The sequence below is a fragment of the Carassius gibelio genome, chromosome A3 (genome assembly GCF_023724105.1).
Source record: "Carassius gibelio isolate Cgi1373 ecotype wild population from Czech Republic chromosome A3, carGib1.2-hapl.c, whole genome shotgun sequence".
Classification (NCBI taxonomy): domain Eukaryota; kingdom Metazoa; phylum Chordata; class Actinopteri; order Cypriniformes; family Cyprinidae; genus Carassius; species Carassius gibelio.
In genome coordinates, this window is record NC_068373.1 from 33,109,296 (window position 1) to 33,128,888 (window position 19,593).

Genomic DNA, 19,593 nt, shown 5'->3' on the forward strand with positions numbered 1-19,593 from the left:
TTGCATAACGTAGTTCCGCTCAAAAAGACACTTTTTTTTTTAATGATAAATTCAACATTTGTCCACGAAAAAACAACAACAAACAGATAACTCAACAATAAGATATGTTAATATAACTTTTGCACATTTCTCCTTCGATTCAGAGAAATACATTTTTGGTAGCAGAAGGTTACGGAAGTGCATTGTGTTGTGGGCGGGGTTTGCGGGTTCTACATTTCGGCTAAAAAATCTTAAATAAACAAATATATTTAGATTTTCTTAACGTAAATCATCTAGATGCAGCGTAATTAATAGATTGGTTGTACTAGATATTTGATATATTCAGTAGATATATCTTTTTACAACCCTAATTCGCAAACCAGATAAACTACAACTGCAGTGCTTGATTTGTATCAAGCTGCATTGAGTAGCTATAGGGAATTGTAGTTTTTAAAAAAATCGTGTATTTCTTAGAATTGGATATTGCAAATAGTGAGTTGAGAGTACAATGTGGAGTTTAGGCGGATTGTAAACATATCTATGTAATCAGATTTTAAATGTCTAAATTTTAAATGGGTTCAAATTACTTTTAACCAGATTTGACAATATCCCAAGCTGTTGACTATATTCACATCATACATGAGGACAAGAGCTCTCTATAACAGTTAGTCCCATGTGTGTAGCCCTTTTTATTGCTTTATTATAAGCCTTCAAATATGCACCAAGGTGATGTTTCAAAGGTCAGTATTTCAAAACAAGAGCCATGTAGAATCTTCATACTTACATATGTTACTCTCTGGGTCAAGACCTTTCTAACAATGTATATGGTTTAGCTCTACGACAAAGTTTTAATTTTCTCATTTCACATGCACAAGCCATCTCGGGTGTAGTTTCAGAGAGCTATTTGAAGGCTCAATAGCCATAGCCTATATAAAAAGAAGCTATTTGCTTGTTTGTTTGTTTCTGACTTTGTAAACAGATTTATGAACCCACAACATGACAAATACCTTGTCCGCACACACACAGAGACTCATTTTGCATTTCTGTTTGGTACACACATGGCTTATATATATATGCTATCTATGAAAATTCTGTCATCATTTACTCACCCTCATGTCATTCCAAACGTGTATGAGTTGCTTTCTTATGCTGAACATAAAATAAGATAATTTGAAGATTGCTGGTAATGGCTGGTAAAAGTTAAAGTTTTTACAAGGTTTCTGAGCAGAAGATCATTAAATGTTTTCTCAGTCCATGTTACCAAAACTCATGTGTCATTTAAAAAGCATGTTTGAAAGCATGTCAATTAATTTCTTTGCATTCATCTAGATGCAATGTAATTAATAGTTTGGCTATACTAGATATTTTATATGTTCAGTAAATATATAATTTTACAAGCCTAATTTGCAAACCAGATAAACTAATCAGATTTTAAATGAATAATTAATTATATATAATAAATATAATTGACCGACAGCACTTTGAATTAAATGTAGTCTACCCACGGCAGACAACTGCAAACAAAAGTGGAACACACCAGTCCTCCCTCACATAAACTGACAATAAACTTTATTTATCTGAATCCAAGGAGAAACAATTGATATCCTTAACACAGATAAAATGATACCCTTCACATTTTCTCTGAAATGTTTATCATTAAAATAAAAGCGTAACAGTAATTGTGATGAAAATACTTCAGAGTGGAAGTAAGCAATGCCATAGAAACCATTTAAATTTAAAATAAATAAATTGTAGTGTTCAGCTGTATACCAAAGTTTCTACAAGTACCAGTAACCATCTTTTCAATATATTTTTTGCCAAGCATCTCCTACTGACAGCAAAACTGTGAAAAATATAAAGTTATGTGAAGCATCTAATCATAACATGAAATCATACTCTGACCCACTGTTGTGAATATTAAGGTGAGGTCCTTGCTAAAACCCAGCCCTACTGAACCAATGATGAAACAGGTGTGTGTATATATATATATATAAAAACATGTAGACTCAATTCAGTACAATATAACTTTATTGGTCCCCACATAAGTCCTGTATAAAGGAGAACACATTGATGGTGCCAACAAACAACAATAATAAATAAAAATGGGGTGAATGAAAATAACAAAAAGATCACAATTTTCTTCTTACGTGTGAAGTGTGGTCATTACAATAAATTTGCAGCATATGTATGTATTGTGTGTGTGTGTGTTTGTATGGATGGGTTGGGGGCCGTCAACACAGTAAAAACAACTCAAACAAGGAACAAGATACATATTCAGGGTGTTTGCATGGTGTCTTGACCCTGGCAGTGAAGGCACATGTTCTTTTTAAAGCCACGTGCTGTGTGTGACCATGATTGGCACACTGTGCACTGAGACCATGAATGCCACTTCTTTCTTGCATTCTTCTTCTTATCATCAAAATGGACGCAGCAGACACAGCACAAATTGCCTCCATCTACCAAAGAAAAAACACAAATATTTTGAAAGTCAAGCGAGTTAGTTTAAATCATACTCATCACTATATTTAAAGCAACATCTCAAAGGCAGCGTGTTCATTTTTAACTGTTGCCAAAGGAATATGTGGGTATTGTACATCAATTCATCTCAGATCTTTAGGAAAACTCTGGGTTTTTCGTTTCAGAAATGGATGTAAATCAAACCTGAAACAGAGGGGTAACTACATTTTAATTTAACAAATCTCATGACCACTTTTTTCTTCAGCTGCTTCAAGTTTGATATGGTGGTATGAGTCTTTGACAATTTCTTCAATGTGAGAATATTTGATGTTGATAGCCTTGTAAACAAAAATCAGCTGGAATATTTTTTTGTAACAAACTCATTTGAAATTATGATAAAAACTAGAGATAAACAATCCAGTTGTCTAACACAATGTTCTGCACACACCACAATTGCTGTTGATCATCCTTCCATCTAATACTTTAAGAATACCACTAATGCTTAGCAAATGAATCCTGTTTCCAAACCTCTAACTTCAGCTTCTTTAAGTGCATTGTAATTCGGGCATCCCTCACCTCAGGGTTTAGTGTCCTGTGCCTGCCCATGTGCCCTCAGTGCTGCTGCCTCTTGAATGTATTTCTGCTTTGCATCTTCCCCCAATGTGGCGCACCTGCCCTTAATATCATTCATTGTGCCTGAGGAAAAACTTAACGCATTAGAGTCAGCATCTCCTTTCTAAAGTAAATTCATACAACGACAATCAGTACTTGGGTTGTGAAAACCATTTATCTGTAACAACTCTGTAAAAACAAGATAACATGTAAAGTAGATGCCCTGATGATTCTTTTCAATACACTCAGCATTCTTAAACTGATGAATGCAATTTGTGTGAGTGAAGTACTTCCCAAATACTATCATGAAAATCTGTTTCATGACGCTTCATGACCCTCATAAACCTTATGTCAAAAAGGCCACCATGTATGAAAAGAAACAATTCAGTATAAAAAAAATAAAAACAGTCTTTAAATTTTGTTTCTCACCTTTGTTTTTAAATATGTCCCTATAAAAATGATTGTAATGCGACAGCTCTCTAATGTGAACTTTGGCCTTTGGTGGACGGGGCTCAGACGAAGCATTAGTCATTTGTAATCTATTGTTATTACCAATCCAGTTCTGAAAAACAAAAAAATAGCAAAAGGGTATTACACCAATTAAACCGAATGTTAACAAAACACATCATTTATACAAGCAGTGCAGCAGAATGATTTATTTATTTGACATGATGTTTGTTAGTGTAGCACAAAAGTAAACCTTATTTCTACGACACTGGTGTCCAAACCAGTAACTGATGCAGCTCTTGGTATTAATTCTGAACCAACTCGTGTCATTCCATCCTTAAAACATGATTTCAGGGTTTCCTTTTGATTCCCATTAATGGGAGTTCTCTCTTGTTGAATAACAACAAAGAAAGAAATAGATAGTCAGTAATAAATCAGTAATAAAAAAGACTGTTGCAGATCATACCATCGTTCTCAGACACTCTTGCCTAATGCTCTAGATTAGTAACTGTACGGCTTACCTCTCTGGGCCATCTTCAACCTAAAACACAGACAGAGAGAAACTTGCACAAGACAGATTTGTGAACAATAAATTCTAAACAGCCCAAAAACTAATTCTGGATAGTTCAACAAAGACATAGAGCATGGAAGTAATAAAACAAACTTGCCACAGAAGTCCTTGCAACCAGCTGGAGATGTATGCTGTAAAGGGAGACAAAAAAGTTAGTTAAAGAGACATTAATGTAACACAGGCAGGCAGACAGACAGACCTTTGGGTTTTATTTTTCAAGTTCAAGTTCAAGATAGCTAAATATATATATAGATAAATTATATAAATATATACACAGCTAGCAAGATTTAGAGAGAGAGTGAGAGAGAAAGAGAGAGACAGACAGATAGACAGACAACTAGCTATATATATATATATATATAAATTATATAAATATATACACAGCTAGCTAGCTAGCTAGTATAGAGAGAAAGAGAGAGACAGACAGATAGACAGATAGATAGATAGATAGATAGATAGATAGATAGATAGATAGATAGATAGATAGATAGATAGATAGATAGATAGATAGATAGATAGATAGATAGATAGATAGATCCAAACCCACAGAACTTTATTTTACACTCTAGTCAAGATCCCAAGGTTTCCAAACAGTCGTAAAATACGTCTTGTGTTTAATATTTCTCTCAAGTCGACATGGGTTACATTAGTCCAATGATCTGGCTTCAGTGAGGCGTTATCGAGCATACACAATATGCAATAAGCCGGTATGAGTGTAAAAAGTAATTTTGACAGTTTATTTTTATAATTTTAATAGTCTTACCTGAAAATATTAAGCAGGAAATATCGCAATGTTGCCGCTTTCGTCCAGTAGACTTCCGATTACAGGTGAGCAGGAATTCTGGGATTGGATCTGGAGTCTTCTCTTGTATATTTGTGGGTGATTAACCATTTGGATGGATGATCACACCCTTCTGAGCCTACTAGTAGTTACAGGAGGCCCCTCCTGGCCCATAGCTATGGGCTGATAACCGCTGATAACGCCCCATTCAATCGAGTGATAACGTTCGAATCGGGTGGATCTCTTCTGGAAGCTGATTCCAACTGAGGGCGGCATAGTAACTAAAGGCAGACTGCCCTTGTTTTGTGTGAACCCTTGGTATTTCTAACTGACTCGAGCCTAATGATCTGAGTGCTCTGTTAGGTTTATATTTAGTGAGCATATCTGAAATATATTTTAGTCCTAGGTCATTTAGTGACTTATATACGAGTAAAAGTACTTTAAAATCAATCCTAAATGTAACTGGAAGCCAGTGTAAGGACCTGAGGACTGGTGTGATATGCTCAGATTTTCTGGTTCTAGTAAGAATCCTGGCAGCAGTGTTCTGGATGAGCTGCAGCTGTCTAATGGTCTTTTTGGGAAGGCCAGTGAGGAGCCCATTACAATAGTCCACCCTGCTGGTGATAAAGGCATGAACAAGTTTCTCCAAGTCTTGACTGGAAACAAAACATCTAATTCTTGCGATGTTTTTTAAATGATAGTATGCTGATTTAGTTACTGCTTTGACATGACTACTGAAACTAAGGTCTGTCTCCAGAATCACACCAATATTCCTGACTTGATTTTTAGTTGTTTGACCCCTAGAGTCAAGGTATGCATTCACCTTGAACACTTCATCTTTGTTTCCAAATGCAATGACTTCAGTTTTTCCTTGTTTAACTGAAGAAAGTTCTGGCACATCCAATTATTAATTTCATCAATGCATTGGCAGAGAGAGTCAATGGGGCTGTAGTCATTTGGAGATAAGGCTAGGTAAATCTGGGTATCATCAGCATAGCTGTGGTTGGCAATTTGGTTCTTTCTCATTTTTTGACTCAGTGGAAGCATATACAGGCTAAACAAGAGCGGTGCTAGGATCGAGCCTTGTGGGACTCCGCATGTCATGGACGTCCACTTAGACTTATGCTCTCCTAGACTCACATAATAGCCTCTCCCTTCTAAGTATGACCTGAACCATTTGAGTACCATCCCAGAAAGCCCGACCCAGTTTTCCAGTCTCTCTAGTAGTATGTTATGATCGACAGTGTCAAACGCAGCACTGAGATCTAGCAATATCAGCACCGATATTTTGCCAGAGTCACAATTTAAGCGAATATCATTTATTATCTTAATGAGTGCTGTCTCTGTGCTGTGATGTGGTCGGAAACCAGATTGAAAATTGTCCAGGTATCCATTTGAGTTTAAGTATTTGTTCAGCTGATTAAAAACTACCTTTTCTATAATTTTGCCTATAAAAGGAAGATTAGATATTGGTCTAAAATTGCTCAAAATTGTGTTATCAAGATTGGTCTTTTTCAGGAGGGGCTTTACAACTGCAGTTTTTAGGGAGTTTGGAAATGTCCCAGAAAGAAGTGAGGCATTCACCACTTCTAAGAGATCTGCTTTTAAGCAGTCAAGCACACTTTTGAAAAAAGATGTGGGAAGTGTGTCAAGACAACAGGTTGATGATTTTAGTTGCTGCACTATGTCTTCCAGAATTTTGCTATCAATTGTTTTAAAAATAGACATAGTATCTTTTTGATATTAGCAGACTTGACTTGATTTATTTGATCAAAAGTACAGGGGGGGGGGGAGTGAAATATTATTATGAAGTAAAACAAAATTTTTCTATTTTAATATACATTAAAATCTATTTTATTTCTGTGATTTTCAGCATCATTCCTCCATTCTTCAGTGTCACATGATCTTCAGAAATCATTCTAATATGATGATTTATTATCAGAGTTGTGCTGCTGGACTGTGATACTTCTTTCAGGATTCTTTGATGAATGAAAATTTAAAAAAGAAGAGAATTTATTTAAAATAGAAGTCTTTTGTAACAATAAAAACTAGAGTTCAAAAGTTTGTGGTCAGTAAAATGTATGCTTTCTTTCTAAAAAATAATAGAACTCTTTTACAATGAATTGTTGATTGTTTTGATTCAGATCGGCACTTCGGAGCCTGTTCGCGACTCGGTTGATTCAGATCGACACTTCGGCGCCTGTTCGCGACTCGGTTGATTCAGATCGACACTTCGGAGCCTGTTCGCGACTCGGTTGATTCAGATCGACACTTCGGCGCCTGTTCGCGACTCGGTTCATTCAGATCGGGACTTCGGAGCATGTTTGTGATTTTTTTTATTCAGATCTGGACATCGGACTAGGGAGTTATTTGATTCAGATCAGAACTGATCAAGCCCTTTTCAGCTCATCAGAATTATGGTCCCGAAAAAAAAATAAAAAAGGGAAAAAGAACTTAAATAGGAGCATTTTAAAAATAGAGGCATTATTGATTATTTTATTATTATTTTTATTATTATTTTATTTATTTTTTCCCATTGGTTTTGTTGAGGGATTGTGCACATGTAAAATAAAAATAAAAAAATTTCAAACAGTTCATTAGTGATTAATTAATATTTGGACGTGAGGCTTTTTTTTTTAACCTGTCGCTTTGATTTTTCATTAACTTTAATGTTAATGTTATCTGTATGCACCGGAGTCTGAGTGTAAAGCAATTTCGATTCTCTGTGTGTATGTACTCCACCTTGAAAATGCCAACTCTTCTGCTGCTGCGAATCTCTGTGTAGCTGTTGCGTGTGTGTGTGTGTGTGTGTGTGTGTGTGTTTGGCGCCGCTGGCGCAGCCGCGTGTGCAGGCATGTGTGTAAAAACACTGGCTCTGATTGGGTACCATGAAACACATGACTCTGCCTTAGCCAATCATAACCGCTTCTCTCGTCATTATGCCACGTGCTCACTCGCTGTGTGAGCCAGGGGTGCGTTCGGATTATACTTTATTAAATAAATGCGTAGTAACGCACCGCACTTAACGTCCAGTAACGTTAACGGTGTTGTAACGACGGGAAAAGTAATTAGTTAGATTACCGCGTTACTGAAAAAATAACGTCGTTACCTAACGCCGTTCTTTTAAACGCCGTTATTCCAAACACTGGTTGATTTAGATCGCCACTTCGGAGCCTGTTCGCGACTCGGTTGATTCAGATTTATCAACTGAGAAATAAAGTTGAATCGAAATTATCATGAACTCTTAAATATGATTATGAAAAGAAAAGGTAATGTTGCATATCAAATTATATCCTCCTATATAAATTATATTCCTCCTCAGATGAGTATTTAACATGTTTATTATTGCGGGGATTAGTGTGTAAGTGCGACACACACACACACTCACACACACACACACACACACACACACACACACTCACACACACACATACACACACACACACCGTTCAGAGTTTGGGATCAGAATGATTTATTACGTTTTTTTTTTAACACAGAAATAAATGATATTTTAAAGGATATCAAAATAGAAATCATTATTTTATATATTTTATTTTGATAAGTTTGAATTATTACTGATTTTTGACTGTGGCATCACTATCAATAACCGCGTGTCGGCAGCAGGTGGCGCTGTTGCTCTATAATCCCCTGCAGAGACACTGAAATACAACCTTTTTTTGTTTCAAACAGTTCATTGAACAATAATAAATGAAGTACCTGAAGCTGACAATGAAGTAAATGTATAATAATTAGCACAGATGATTAATGTAGCGCTGTAAACGCGCGTGTGAGGGGCGGAGACGCGCCGCGGAGCGTCAGACGCGCGTGAGGACCAAACACAGCAGAACAGTAGAAAACTTCACTCCTCTTATTATTTCTCTTTTACTATAACGATTTATTTTTAGATACGTGATCTGAGTCTTTCATAGAGTTGTTTTATAAACGCAGTAACTTTGGAATCAGATCTGAAAGTTCCTGTCAGTGTTTAAAAACTAATTATGATTTAATAACGTGTTGAATGAATTTGGTAAGAACGGTATTCTGTTTTTTATATAGAGGTTATTAATATTGGCTGAAATATAGTGTTTTTTATAGTGTAAAGGTGATCTTATGGTGCATTGCTCGTTAAAAGTTAGGCTGCTAATATAATATAGAGGAAGACCATTCTTAATTATTTTTACTATATTAAAATGCATTTATTTTTTACATTCTTTGGTCGAAGTTTTCAGAGCGGCACTTCGGAGCATGTTTGTGATTTTTTTTTTAATTCAGATCTGGACATCGAAGCAGGAAGTGTTTGTGAAACAGTTCATTGATGATAAATAAATATTTGTACCCAGGGCGGCGTTAGGGGTGGGTTAAGGGGGCTGGAGCCCCGAGTGTTTTCAGTAAAGCCCCGAATGTTTTTATTACCACCATGCCATCAATGAATTTTCATGCCCAATAAAGTAATTTATATTAGAATTTAATTAAATAGATAAATATCTCTCGACTCTCACGTCTGTCAATTTACGCGGTGTCATTCACACGAGTGCTTCTGACTGACATGAAACTGGCCAACCATCGATGAGCATCTGCACAATCCAGCCAATTAAATGAGATCTTTTGGATTTTGGAGAAAGGCGGTTTGTTGGCGTGTTGTATTTTACTAGATCAATTTATTTAAAAATTAAAATTGAAAATTTCAAAATTAAAAAAAAAAAGGGAAGTAAAACCACCCCAGCCAACACTTGAACGCCAAGATACAACTGCTTCAGGTATCTGCAAATTTTAATCATAGTGTTATATTTCTTTTTCGGTTTTGTGTCTGATTTAAGGTTACATTTTGAACAGCTAACAGTTAACGGTTTCGTAGCACAGTGTTTAGGACACACACACACACACACACACACACACACACACAGTGGTTATAATGTTTGGTTAGCATGGTCTGTGGCAGACTTTTCGTGTCAGGGCAACAATGCAATAAACAAGATAATAAAAGACATATTTCGCAAAGGAATTGGTTCCAAACAAAGCATGTTGTTGTGCTCTGCAGCAACACACAGCGGTGTTAACTGAATAAATTTGCTTGAGTAAATGATTCACTGGCCCATTCATTAAAACAGTTTTTTTCTGATTGAATCATCCGTTTCCAACGAATCCATTGATTAAATGACAGACAAGACTCACTCATTAAGGCAGTGGCATGCCGCCACCTAGTGGTAAAGTACCATTCTAATTTTTTTTTAAATGTCATATTTCTGTATTTCTATTTTTATATTTGATGGGATTTTCTGGGTTTAGCCCCGGATCTCAACTCACCCTAGAACCGGCCCCGCCATAAATCTATACATTTTGTTACACCTTTACTGTAGCGATTATTTTGTCTGTTCTAGAGACGTTACAACTTTTTGATAAAGCTCTAATTGGTTTTCTTTTGGAAATATGTTCAAATGAATCCTGAATGCATTTATGACTGTAAAGCATATCTGTGTGTGATATTTTTTTTTCTCCATATCGCACAGCCCTAGTTCATTCAATAAATACAGTTAACAATCTAGCTTCTGAGTTATTAAACCAACAATAGTGGGGTCAGATATTTTATTATTTCTTATTTTTGTTTGCAGTGGGCCAAGCAAACATATGTGTGTGATTGTGGGCCGCGAGCTGAAAAGGTTGGGACACACCAGTCAGTCAGTCACACACGAGATGAAGGAGGGTGTGGCCCTTTAAGGGCCGTGTTCTCATTGATGTTGTAGCACTAGAAGATGACTTCTACAGTTTCTCACTTTAAACAAACCTTTTTATCTGTCTGAAAAAAACGTATGCAGTTTAATTTTAAGCAATTTCACCGGGCATTAAGAAGATGGTTCAACATGGAGAAATCAGATAGGCCTAATTTATTTTATTTTGAGTACTTGTATGTTTTAAGACTCGAGAAAAACCTAAAATTGTATTCGTTTTCTTTCGCTTTAGTGTGGTTTGCTTGTTGATGTTCATGGATTATACACTCGTACAGTACTAGAGAGAAAACCCCGATCAGCTGATGTATATTCTGCTATCGTGCACTAGTTAGTGTTCCGGCGCAGAGCTCTGCTCAGTTGCTATTGTTTATTCTGTTATTGTACACTAGTTAGGGTCCGGGGCGGATTTGTCTGTTCTTGTGCTCTAGCTAAGGTATCGCGGAAAATGTCTGGTCAGATAATGAAGATAATATTTTGTGCACTAGTTAAGGTCTCGGGGCAGCTGATTCTGTTGTTGTACACCACTTACGAGCTTGGAGAAATGTTTCTGTTGTTGTACACTAATAAGGGTCTCGGGGCAGATCCTGGCTCTGCTCGGCATCTCACTAAGTAGGTGAATCACCTTACAGACGGACCTGTGCCCTTTCAAAAATTCTCCTCGCGAGAGTTTGCGAGAACACGGGCGTCACCCCGCGTCGTTATTTTCCTTACTCATCAGTTTAAGGCATGAGTGTGTAGTGCACGAGCGCCTGGTCCCGGTGACGAGCGCCCGCGTGCACGGCGACGGTGAGCAGAGGCAGCGCGCGTCTCGTTCAGTCTGCGGTGATTTATATGATGGATCTTCACCCTCACACACACACACCAGCACATGTTCTGCCCTTAATAGTGTGCAGTGACCACAAACACTCTATCTGCGCTTCGAGCGCGCTCTTCGGGCGGTGCATTGTGGGATAGTCTGTGACGTCACCGCCTCTCGCTTTCTGGAGGGTAGTTTTGTATTTAGATATATATATATATATATATATATATATATATATATATAAGCAAGATTAGCAATAAAAAGATCTAAAACCTTAAAAGTGGCTAATGCTAATAGGGAAACTGAGTTGCCAATTAAAATAAATACCTTAAAAAAAGAATCTGTTAAATCAGTTAAAAACTTTGCAATTGGAAATAGCCCATTTCTATTTAGAAATATTTAAAGTGCCTTTGTTAGATCCAGAGCTGGATTGAGGACAGAGAGAAAAATAAGAGCTTCTTCTCCTCTTGAGAAAGGGATTTTAAAAGGAAAAGCATCTCTGCATTACAGATTAACAATAACACTGACGAAACTGAGAAGCGTGTTACTCCTGTGAGGAACCTGTACTCTCCTGATGGACAGGCAAACACAAGGAAGTCTTAGTTTCAGAGATTAAGAGTGATATTCCTCAGATAAGTGATGGATTGAAGTTCTCCTGAGAGGCTCCTGTCTCCTTCAGTTAAATGAGAGATGCAATGAAATCCGTGAAGAGGTGAAGTCCCTGGCTCCGATGCACTTACTTTACAATTCTTCATACTGTTTTGGCAGTTTTTAGAATAATCTTTTTTCTTAATGCTTAAATCTGATGCTATTATCTTATTCTTCCATTTTAATCAGGCCTTCAACACTGTAAAACACCAGTTCTTTATCAACTCTTTAGAGGCTTCTGGATTTCCCTCGAAACTCATAAATAATGTTCAAATGTTGTACGAAGAAACAGATAGTTGTATAAATTTTAAATTCACGTACATCTTCAAGGAATACGTCAAGGTTGCCCTTTGAGTCCCTTTTTATTTCTCTTTGTTGTAGAAACATTATCTTTAGATATTTAGCACAATAATAACTCTTCTGTCTTTGATATCTCCAACAGAGAGGTTCGAATCTCACAGTTATCAGATGATGATACTCTATTCTCGGAGGATAAACCGCACGTTATTTCTCCAGTCTTCACTACTAACACTTCTGGGCTCAAACTTCATTTAAATAAATGTCAAATTATTTGATACTGTAGAATATATACCAAATAAAAATGAAGTTAAATATTTGGGAATTCATATAACATAAAATGTAATTAGTAGATGATTGGCTCCAAAGAGATGTATTAATTTTAGGCAGATTTGTGCACCCTTCCCTGTCTCTGGAGATAATAATAATAATGATTTTATTTGGAGCAATAAACCTCACAAACTGAAGAAAGATGTTTTAGCAAACAAAAGCAGATGGGGGTCTTGAAGTCCTGAATTTTGATGATACGAACAATACTTTTAAAATGAACTGGTTAAACAGATTGGGTCAGATATTCATATATGAATATATTTAAGAGGTTTGGTGGCTCTCTGTTTGGATGAACTGTTATTACTCCACTGGTAAATTACTAAACTGAGTTCATCAGCAAGCATTGTTAGCCTGGAAACTGCTTTACAAACACAAATCCATCTTATGGAATAATCTGGATATTAAAATTAGGAACAGGTCTTTTTTTTAAATAAATGGTTTGATAAAATCATAACTTTGTTGTTGATCTATTAATCTCTAATGGTGATTTGTTATCTTATGAATGCTTTATGAATATCAATCAGTGTCTCGTTGTGTTTAAAGACTTTAACTCTGTTATAAAGGAGATTCTGCTGGATTAATGTGTCTAATGAACACTTCCCTTTCCTACGAGTCATGCACTAAACATCATTATTACCATATAAGTACTGTATACTGAATAAAGTGAAAAATGCACTGTAATATTCTGCATAATATACATCCTTGTAATGTGTTCTTGTCTAGATTTTGTGATGTATGTTCCTTCTGTAGAGAAGAAAGTGAAGATATTTGCCATTTATTTTTCTCATGTAATGTTTCCTCACTTTTCTGGAAAGATTTGACTTCCTGTTGTTTCTCTAAAGTGAAGATGAAGTGTGATTTACTCGTTGAGGATGAGTTTAACTTTCTTATCCTTGTGGCAGACTTCTGTTTTCACAAACAGACATTTCTTAAGAAAAAAAAAACTTTTATAGATTTCTTATGAAGCAGAACATTTAATTACATCTCTACGATTAGTAATATTAATAATAACAAAAAATGTTTTTCTTTTTTGAGGAGATATAATGAGATCTTTCATGTACCGTGATTAATACTTGGTTTGATGTATTTTTTTGCCTTTTTATTATTATTAATATTATTATATACTCCTCTTTTCTTTATTTGTTCTGTTCAGTTTTTTTCCCATCTCTCCTCTCTTCCATTAGTTCTGATGACTTCGGATGAATTGTTAATACATTGTATGTTATATATATGCTAAATTGTATTTCTCTAATGTCATTTTTTAATTTGAGCAAAAAAATACATATATATGCATTTTCGTTTTTTTTTTTGTTGTTGTTAATGAGTAATGCTTCATACTAATACTAAGTCATTAATATTTCACTTTTTTTACATTCATTAATATACAAAGGGAAATGTAGAATGAAAAGAGGAAATAAACTGCATTGGCTTAATTCTTTTTTTATCTATGTAACTTTTTAAGCATTAAATCTGCAGCAAAAAGGCTCTCGCGTTTTCTCTCGTGTATTTTGAGCCTTTCCACTGCCCGTCACGCATCGCCTCGCCCCGCCCATATGTACGTCACGCACTTGCGTGCTGCGCCCGTTTAGATTCCAGCAAGCGTAGATATGGCGGACCTCTCTCTGGATGAAGTGATTCGTCGCCGCAGTTTTAACGCCAGAGGAGTCAGTAATAAAAGGTAAATGCGTCCAGGCGCTTCAGAGGGCGTTAATATAAACCGCGGGGTGTTTTCTTCTTTACTCTTTCTTTATAAACGCAGTCGTGAATGTTGAGCATGTTGTCCCGCCTTCTCCCGCAGCTCATTGGGTATTATGCCCTTTTGAGCCGCGCTCTGATTGGCGGACGCGTCCTGTCCGTTTATGCTCGCGGCTGTTTTTACTTACAAACCTCGTACATTTCGTTAATTCCATAAATCTCGTAAGTTATTTTACATAATCGACATGTCTCGCGTGAACTATAGCTCGTAACTAGATCTGCGCTATTAAAACACGAGGTGCTTCAGCGATTGATCGATGATTCGGCCGATATCTGTCGATCGACATCAAATACTTCTGATTCAAACTACCGGTTATACACATTTCCTTTTTAATACACGTACATTTTTATTTTGAGCCACTGAGACACACTCCTTGTGTATGAACACTTTGAAGACCAAGTTCATTTTGATTCGAATTCTAATTGGAAATTCGTCTTTAGAGGTTTGTTGGCGTCCTGCTGGTCTTTCCCGTGTAACTATGCTGTTTTCCCTCCCACAGGCCCATATATGGCAGAGGGGCGGGGTCAGTGGGCAGGGCCTTCGATGCCCGTCAGAAGATTGGCAGTGGTGACGTCAGACAGCGACTGGGAGTGGGCGGAGCTACAGGAGGTACGTGCGCTGGGATTGACGAAGCTGTGGTTTGTTCAGAGTTTCGTGTTGTTCATCTCTCTGTCCTTGTCCAGCGTTCCAGGTGAAGGATGCGAGAGAGAAGCTGGGACAGAAAGACGCACGGTTCTGGATCCGGGGGCGAGGGGACGGAGCTGGAGCCGGGGCTGTGCAGGATGCGCGGCAGCTGATCAACTCACGCAAACAGCAGCAGACGCCTCTGACCACGACAGTCCAGCAGACAGCCGTCAAACCCACAGCTATCCCTCACGTCCAGATACACAACACTGGCCCTGTCTCTGCCGGCCCTCGGCCACAGAACACCAGAGTGGGTGTGGCCCTGCAGCCAGGAGGCGGGATCACAAAGGTAGTGGATGCACGTGATAGGCTGAGCTTAAAGAGGAGCATCCCGACAGCGTCCAATCAGAGCGCAGCATCTCTGAAGATCACTAAAACCATCCAGGTGAGCGGATGAGTGACTGCAGATGTTGATCAGCATCACATGATGAGTGTGAGTGACAGTGAGTGTGTGTGTGTGTGTGTGTGTGTGTGTGTGTGCAGCAGCGGCCTGTGGGAATGACCAGCGGGATCCGCATCAACGTTCCCAGTGCAGCCGCTCCGGTGAGACTCACACATCATTCCTCAGAAACACCTTCACAATCAGCATCGCTGTCAGATGACACTACATTAGTCCTGTTTTAACCGATGGATGACATGAGTCTGATGGCCAGCTGTATGTCTCCTTGTAGCTTTCATCTGCTGATGATGACTTTGATGATGGAGCTGTGATACCTAACAAACAGATGAAGATCACTACAGCCAACCTGCAGACACGAGTGAGCCCCCCCCCACACACACACACGGATTTAGATATTAGAAATGTATTATTCATTAGTCATTGCGTTAGTTTTTTTTTAAGGTCCCATTTTTCGTGCTTTTTTGAAGCTTTGTTTGTGTTTACAGTGTGCAATATAACGTGTTCATGTTTCGCGTGTAAAAAACACAGTATTTTTCACACAATTCACCTATCTGTTTACTGCTGTTTTCACGGTCACAAAAGCGTTCTGATGACTTCCTTGTTTTATAAAGTCCCTCCTTCAGAAATACGTAACGAGTTCTGATTGGGCCAGCGGTTCCTGTGTTGTGATTGGACAGCAGCTGATAGCATGCTGCCCTCCTGGAAACAGGATTGGACTAGTTTTGAGAAGCAAGTGGGCAGGAGCATGTGCTGGAGATGTACTTGTAATCACAGGAGCGTTTTTACTGACGAGATGCGCATGAACATCGCATTCGATTTTTTTTGCACAGCCCTAACATCTAGTTAACAAAGCTAAACAGCGTTGCCCTTTGTGTAAGAAGTTACAGAAACTGTTAAACACACCAACTTAAATAATAAAATACACTTACCTCCTTGTGGTCCTTGTGAGGTTGTGAGCTTTAGAATTTTACAGATATTATTTATACTCTAACAACAACATTATACACTAACTAAAGTTTAATACATGGGATCACGAACGGCGTGAAGAGTAGCGGCCCTAGTACTGAGCCTTGAGGTACTCCATACTGCACTTGTGATCGATATGATACATCTTCATTCACTGCTACGAACTGATGGCGGTCATATAAGTACGATTTAAACCATGCTAATGCACTTCCACTGATGCCAACAAAGTGTTCAAGTCTATGCAAAAGAATGTTGTGGTCAATTGTGTCAAACGCAGCACTAAGATCCAATAAAACTAATAGAGAGATACACCCATGATCAGATGATAAGAGCAGATCATTTACTATGATCAGGAAGATTATACACACACACATACACACACACACACACACACACATTCTCTCTCTCTGCTGTAGAGCTGCTTTGTTTGACTGAAAGCAGTGACAGTGATGCAGTCAATTACAAAGTTATTAATTTTAATAATTTTTTATGGACTGTTGAAGTGTGTATTATAAATACGTTATCTTTGAACATAATTATTTAAAAACTCCTGTGTCCTTTATCAGTACCATCCTGTACGGTCTGTAATGTTATTCATGACTCCTGGAAATACAAACCTTCAGTGTGTGTGACTGAGGTGTTAGTGTAGAGATGAGTTTGAGCACAGAGCAGCCTTACCCCGGTCGAGCACAGACGTCTGATCAGTCCGAGAGAGTGTAGTGAAGAAACCAGAGTGATCCACAGTCCGTAATCTCTCTCTCTCTCTGTGTGTGTTTGTGTCTCTCTCTCTCTCTCTCTCTCTCTCTCTCTCTCTCTCTCTCTCTCTCTCTCTCTCTCTCTCTCTCTCTCTCTCTCTCTCTCTCTCTCTCTCTCTCTCTCTCTCTCTCTCTCTCTCTGTAGGCGGGGCCTGTCTCTCTCTCGACTCCCATCACTAAGGTGGTGAAGAATGACTCTTACACTCCTCCGTCAGTCTCAGTGCCCCCCGCCCGCCCCCCCACACAGAGCCTGCAGCCCGTCTCCAGGACAACCGTCGCCACGCAACAGACCAGCGGCCCCACACACACACCCGCACAGGTATACACGCACACACACACACACACACGGGTCAGCATCTCTGCTGTGATTGGGCCTTGTCTGGTCACATGAACAGCAGTGAAAACAGTCTGAACAGTAAATAACACGCACAGATGCTGTCAGTCACGTATCATTATGACATTCACAAATCTTCATAAAACATTATCTGACATTATAAACACTCCACAACAGATCCTTTAAATTCAGCAGATTCAGAACAGGACTTAAAGGAGTAACTAACCAGCGGATCTCTGTGTGTGTGTGTGTGTGTGTGTGTGTGTGTGTGTGTAACAGCCCGTCTGCAGTCCTCTGGAGGGCACAAAGATCACGGTCAACAACCTTCACCCTCGAGTGACGGAGGAGGATATAGTGGTGAGTGCAGGCCTGCTGATCCACACACACACACACACACTCGTCTGACTCTCTGTGTGTGTGCAGGAGCTGTTCTGTGTGTGCGGGGCGCTGAAGCGGGCGCGGCTGGTGAAGGTGGGCGTGGCCGAGGTGGTGTTCGTGCGTAAGGAGGATGCAGTCAGTGCCTACAGGAAGTACAACAACCGCTGCCTGGACGGTGAGACACACACCTCTGTGTTCTGACCCCTCCTGGTTAAGAGACGCACGGACTGACCTCTGCGTGTGTGTGTGTGTGTGTGTGTGTGTTCCAGGTCAGCCGATGAAGTGTAACCTGCACATGCGGGGCAGTGTGATCACGTCGGAGCAGCCCATCCTCCTGTGAGACGCCCCACCTGTGTGATGATGATGAGGAGGAGGAGGAGGATGAAGGTGTCTGACCTCTCTCTCTCTCTCTCTCTCTCTGTCCATCAGGAGGCTGAGTGACTCGCCCGGCGCTGCGGTGCAGAAGGACTCGGCGTCTCGCTCCGGCTCGAAGGCCCCGGGGCCCGAGGTGGATCCACAGACCATCCTGAGAGCTCTGTTCAAGTCCTCCAGCCAGAGCGGCTCCAGCGGAGCAGAGACGAGCGGAGCACATGCCACCGCCTTCCGCATCAAGATCTGACACACACACACACACACACACACACACCGCGTGCGCTTCTAGGGGCGCACCAGCTCCTGTTTCTGTTATCTTTTGTCTTTTAACACTGTTTCTGTGACCCTGTTCTCTCTTCTCTTCAGTAAAGGTCTTAGTTTATACTCAGCTGTGTTTGCTCTCTTTATTGTTCAGTCTTCTGTGAGATGTGTTGACGTTACACTATCATTCACAGGTTTGAGATCACTGTTCAGCTCAAACTGACGCATTACATCAGAAGTGACAGATAAAGAGTGTGTGATGTAACAGAGTAGAGGTCAGTAATCAGGACGTGTCCGACACACTCAGTCCATCTGGGCCTCGGGACATGTGTATTCTACAGATCGCCTCATTTATGAAATACTGTTATGATGAATATAGGCTATTATAAACATTATACATCGCCTTCACGCACACATTAGCACAGATGAGCAGTTAGAGAGTTAGTAAAACATCACAATACTTCGGGAAAATGACAAACAATGAGCTAAAAGTTCATGTGCAGTGCTCTCCATCTCTTCGTTACACCCACCTTTAAGAAATGCAAACACATTATGTTTATAATAAGAGTTTTTCAATATGTTTTATTTCGTTAAGTCCCGATTTAAAGCTTTCTGTAGATATTTATCATGTCTGGGAGGCGTGTATTCGGTTAGTTTTTGTGAAGTGCTCCTGTTCAAGACCATTGGGTGGTGTTGGCACTGTGGATAAGATACATGCCTTTGGTGTGAGAGACCTGGGTTCGAATCCACTGTGAGACACCAATGTGTCCCTGAGCAAGACACTTAACCCCTAGTTGCTCCAAAGGTGTGTGACCTCTGACATATACAGCAATTGTAGGTTGCTTTAGATAAAAGCGTCAGATAAATGTAAACATCAGATCATATTTGTTTTCTTTATTTTATAAAAGCACAAAGTTTTGTTGATATTGTGACTGCATACAAATAAAAGTAGACCCTTTACAGTTACGAATGATGTATTACTGTTACCTTTATGAGCAAAAATGATGGCGTATCCAATGAAAACATGGAAATGATCATGC

General features: G+C 39.0%; 1 protein-coding gene, 1 long non-coding RNA gene and 1 other non-coding gene across 4 annotated transcripts; 1 reads left to right on the forward strand and 2 right to left on the reverse strand.

The window, feature by feature from the left end:
- Window positions 1-1,989: 1,989 nt before the first annotated feature.
- Window positions 1,990-4,945, reverse strand: LOC127956559 (uncharacterized). The gene is made up of 3 exons (XR_008153595.1): window positions 4,830-4,945; window positions 3,013-3,132; window positions 1,990-2,435 (listed from the first exon to the last, which is right to left on the reverse strand). It is a non-coding gene; the product is annotated as an uncharacterized LOC127956559 (long non-coding RNA).
- A 6,202-nt stretch (window positions 4,946-11,147) lies between these two features.
- Window positions 11,148-11,301, reverse strand: LOC127966303 (U12 minor spliceosomal RNA). The gene has a single exon (XR_008155578.1). It is a non-coding gene; the product is annotated as a U12 minor spliceosomal RNA (small nuclear RNA).
- Window positions 11,302-14,154: 2,853 nt separating this feature from the next.
- Window positions 14,155-18,680, forward strand: LOC127956249 (polymerase delta-interacting protein 3). 2 transcript variants are annotated; one of them, XM_052554079.1, is made up of 10 exons: window positions 14,155-14,325; window positions 14,903-15,012; window positions 15,087-15,472; window positions 15,571-15,630; window positions 15,759-15,845; window positions 17,354-17,527; window positions 17,822-17,899; window positions 17,966-18,095; window positions 18,190-18,256; window positions 18,350-18,680. In XM_052554079.1, the coding sequence occupies exons 1-10, from the start codon at window positions 14,255-14,257 to the stop codon at window positions 18,537-18,539; spliced, it is 1,353 nt and encodes a 450-aa protein (XP_052410039.1). In that variant the 5' UTR covers window positions 14,155-14,254; the 3' UTR covers window positions 18,540-18,680. The 2 variants fall into 2 exon arrangements, with proteins under 2 accessions (XP_052410039.1, XP_052410047.1); XM_052554087.1 differs by having other exon boundaries at window positions 14,166-14,325; window positions 15,574-15,630.
- Window positions 18,681-19,593: the final 913 nt, after the last annotated feature.

Excerpts from the sequence above, each read along its gene's own strand:
- LOC127956249 (XM_052554079.1), top strand. The coding sequence starts at position 14,255 with ATGGCGGACCTCTCTCTGGATGAAGTGATTCGTCGCCGCAGTTTTAAC. Across the intron at positions 14,326-14,902 it reads AGAGGAGTCAGTAATAAAAG|GCCCATATATGGCAGAGGGG; the intron begins GTAAATGCGTCC and ends TCCCTCCCACAG. Across the intron at positions 15,846-17,353 it reads CAGCCAACCTGCAGACACGA|GCGGGGCCTGTCTCTCTCTC; the intron begins GTGAGCCCCCCC and ends CTCTCTCTGTAG.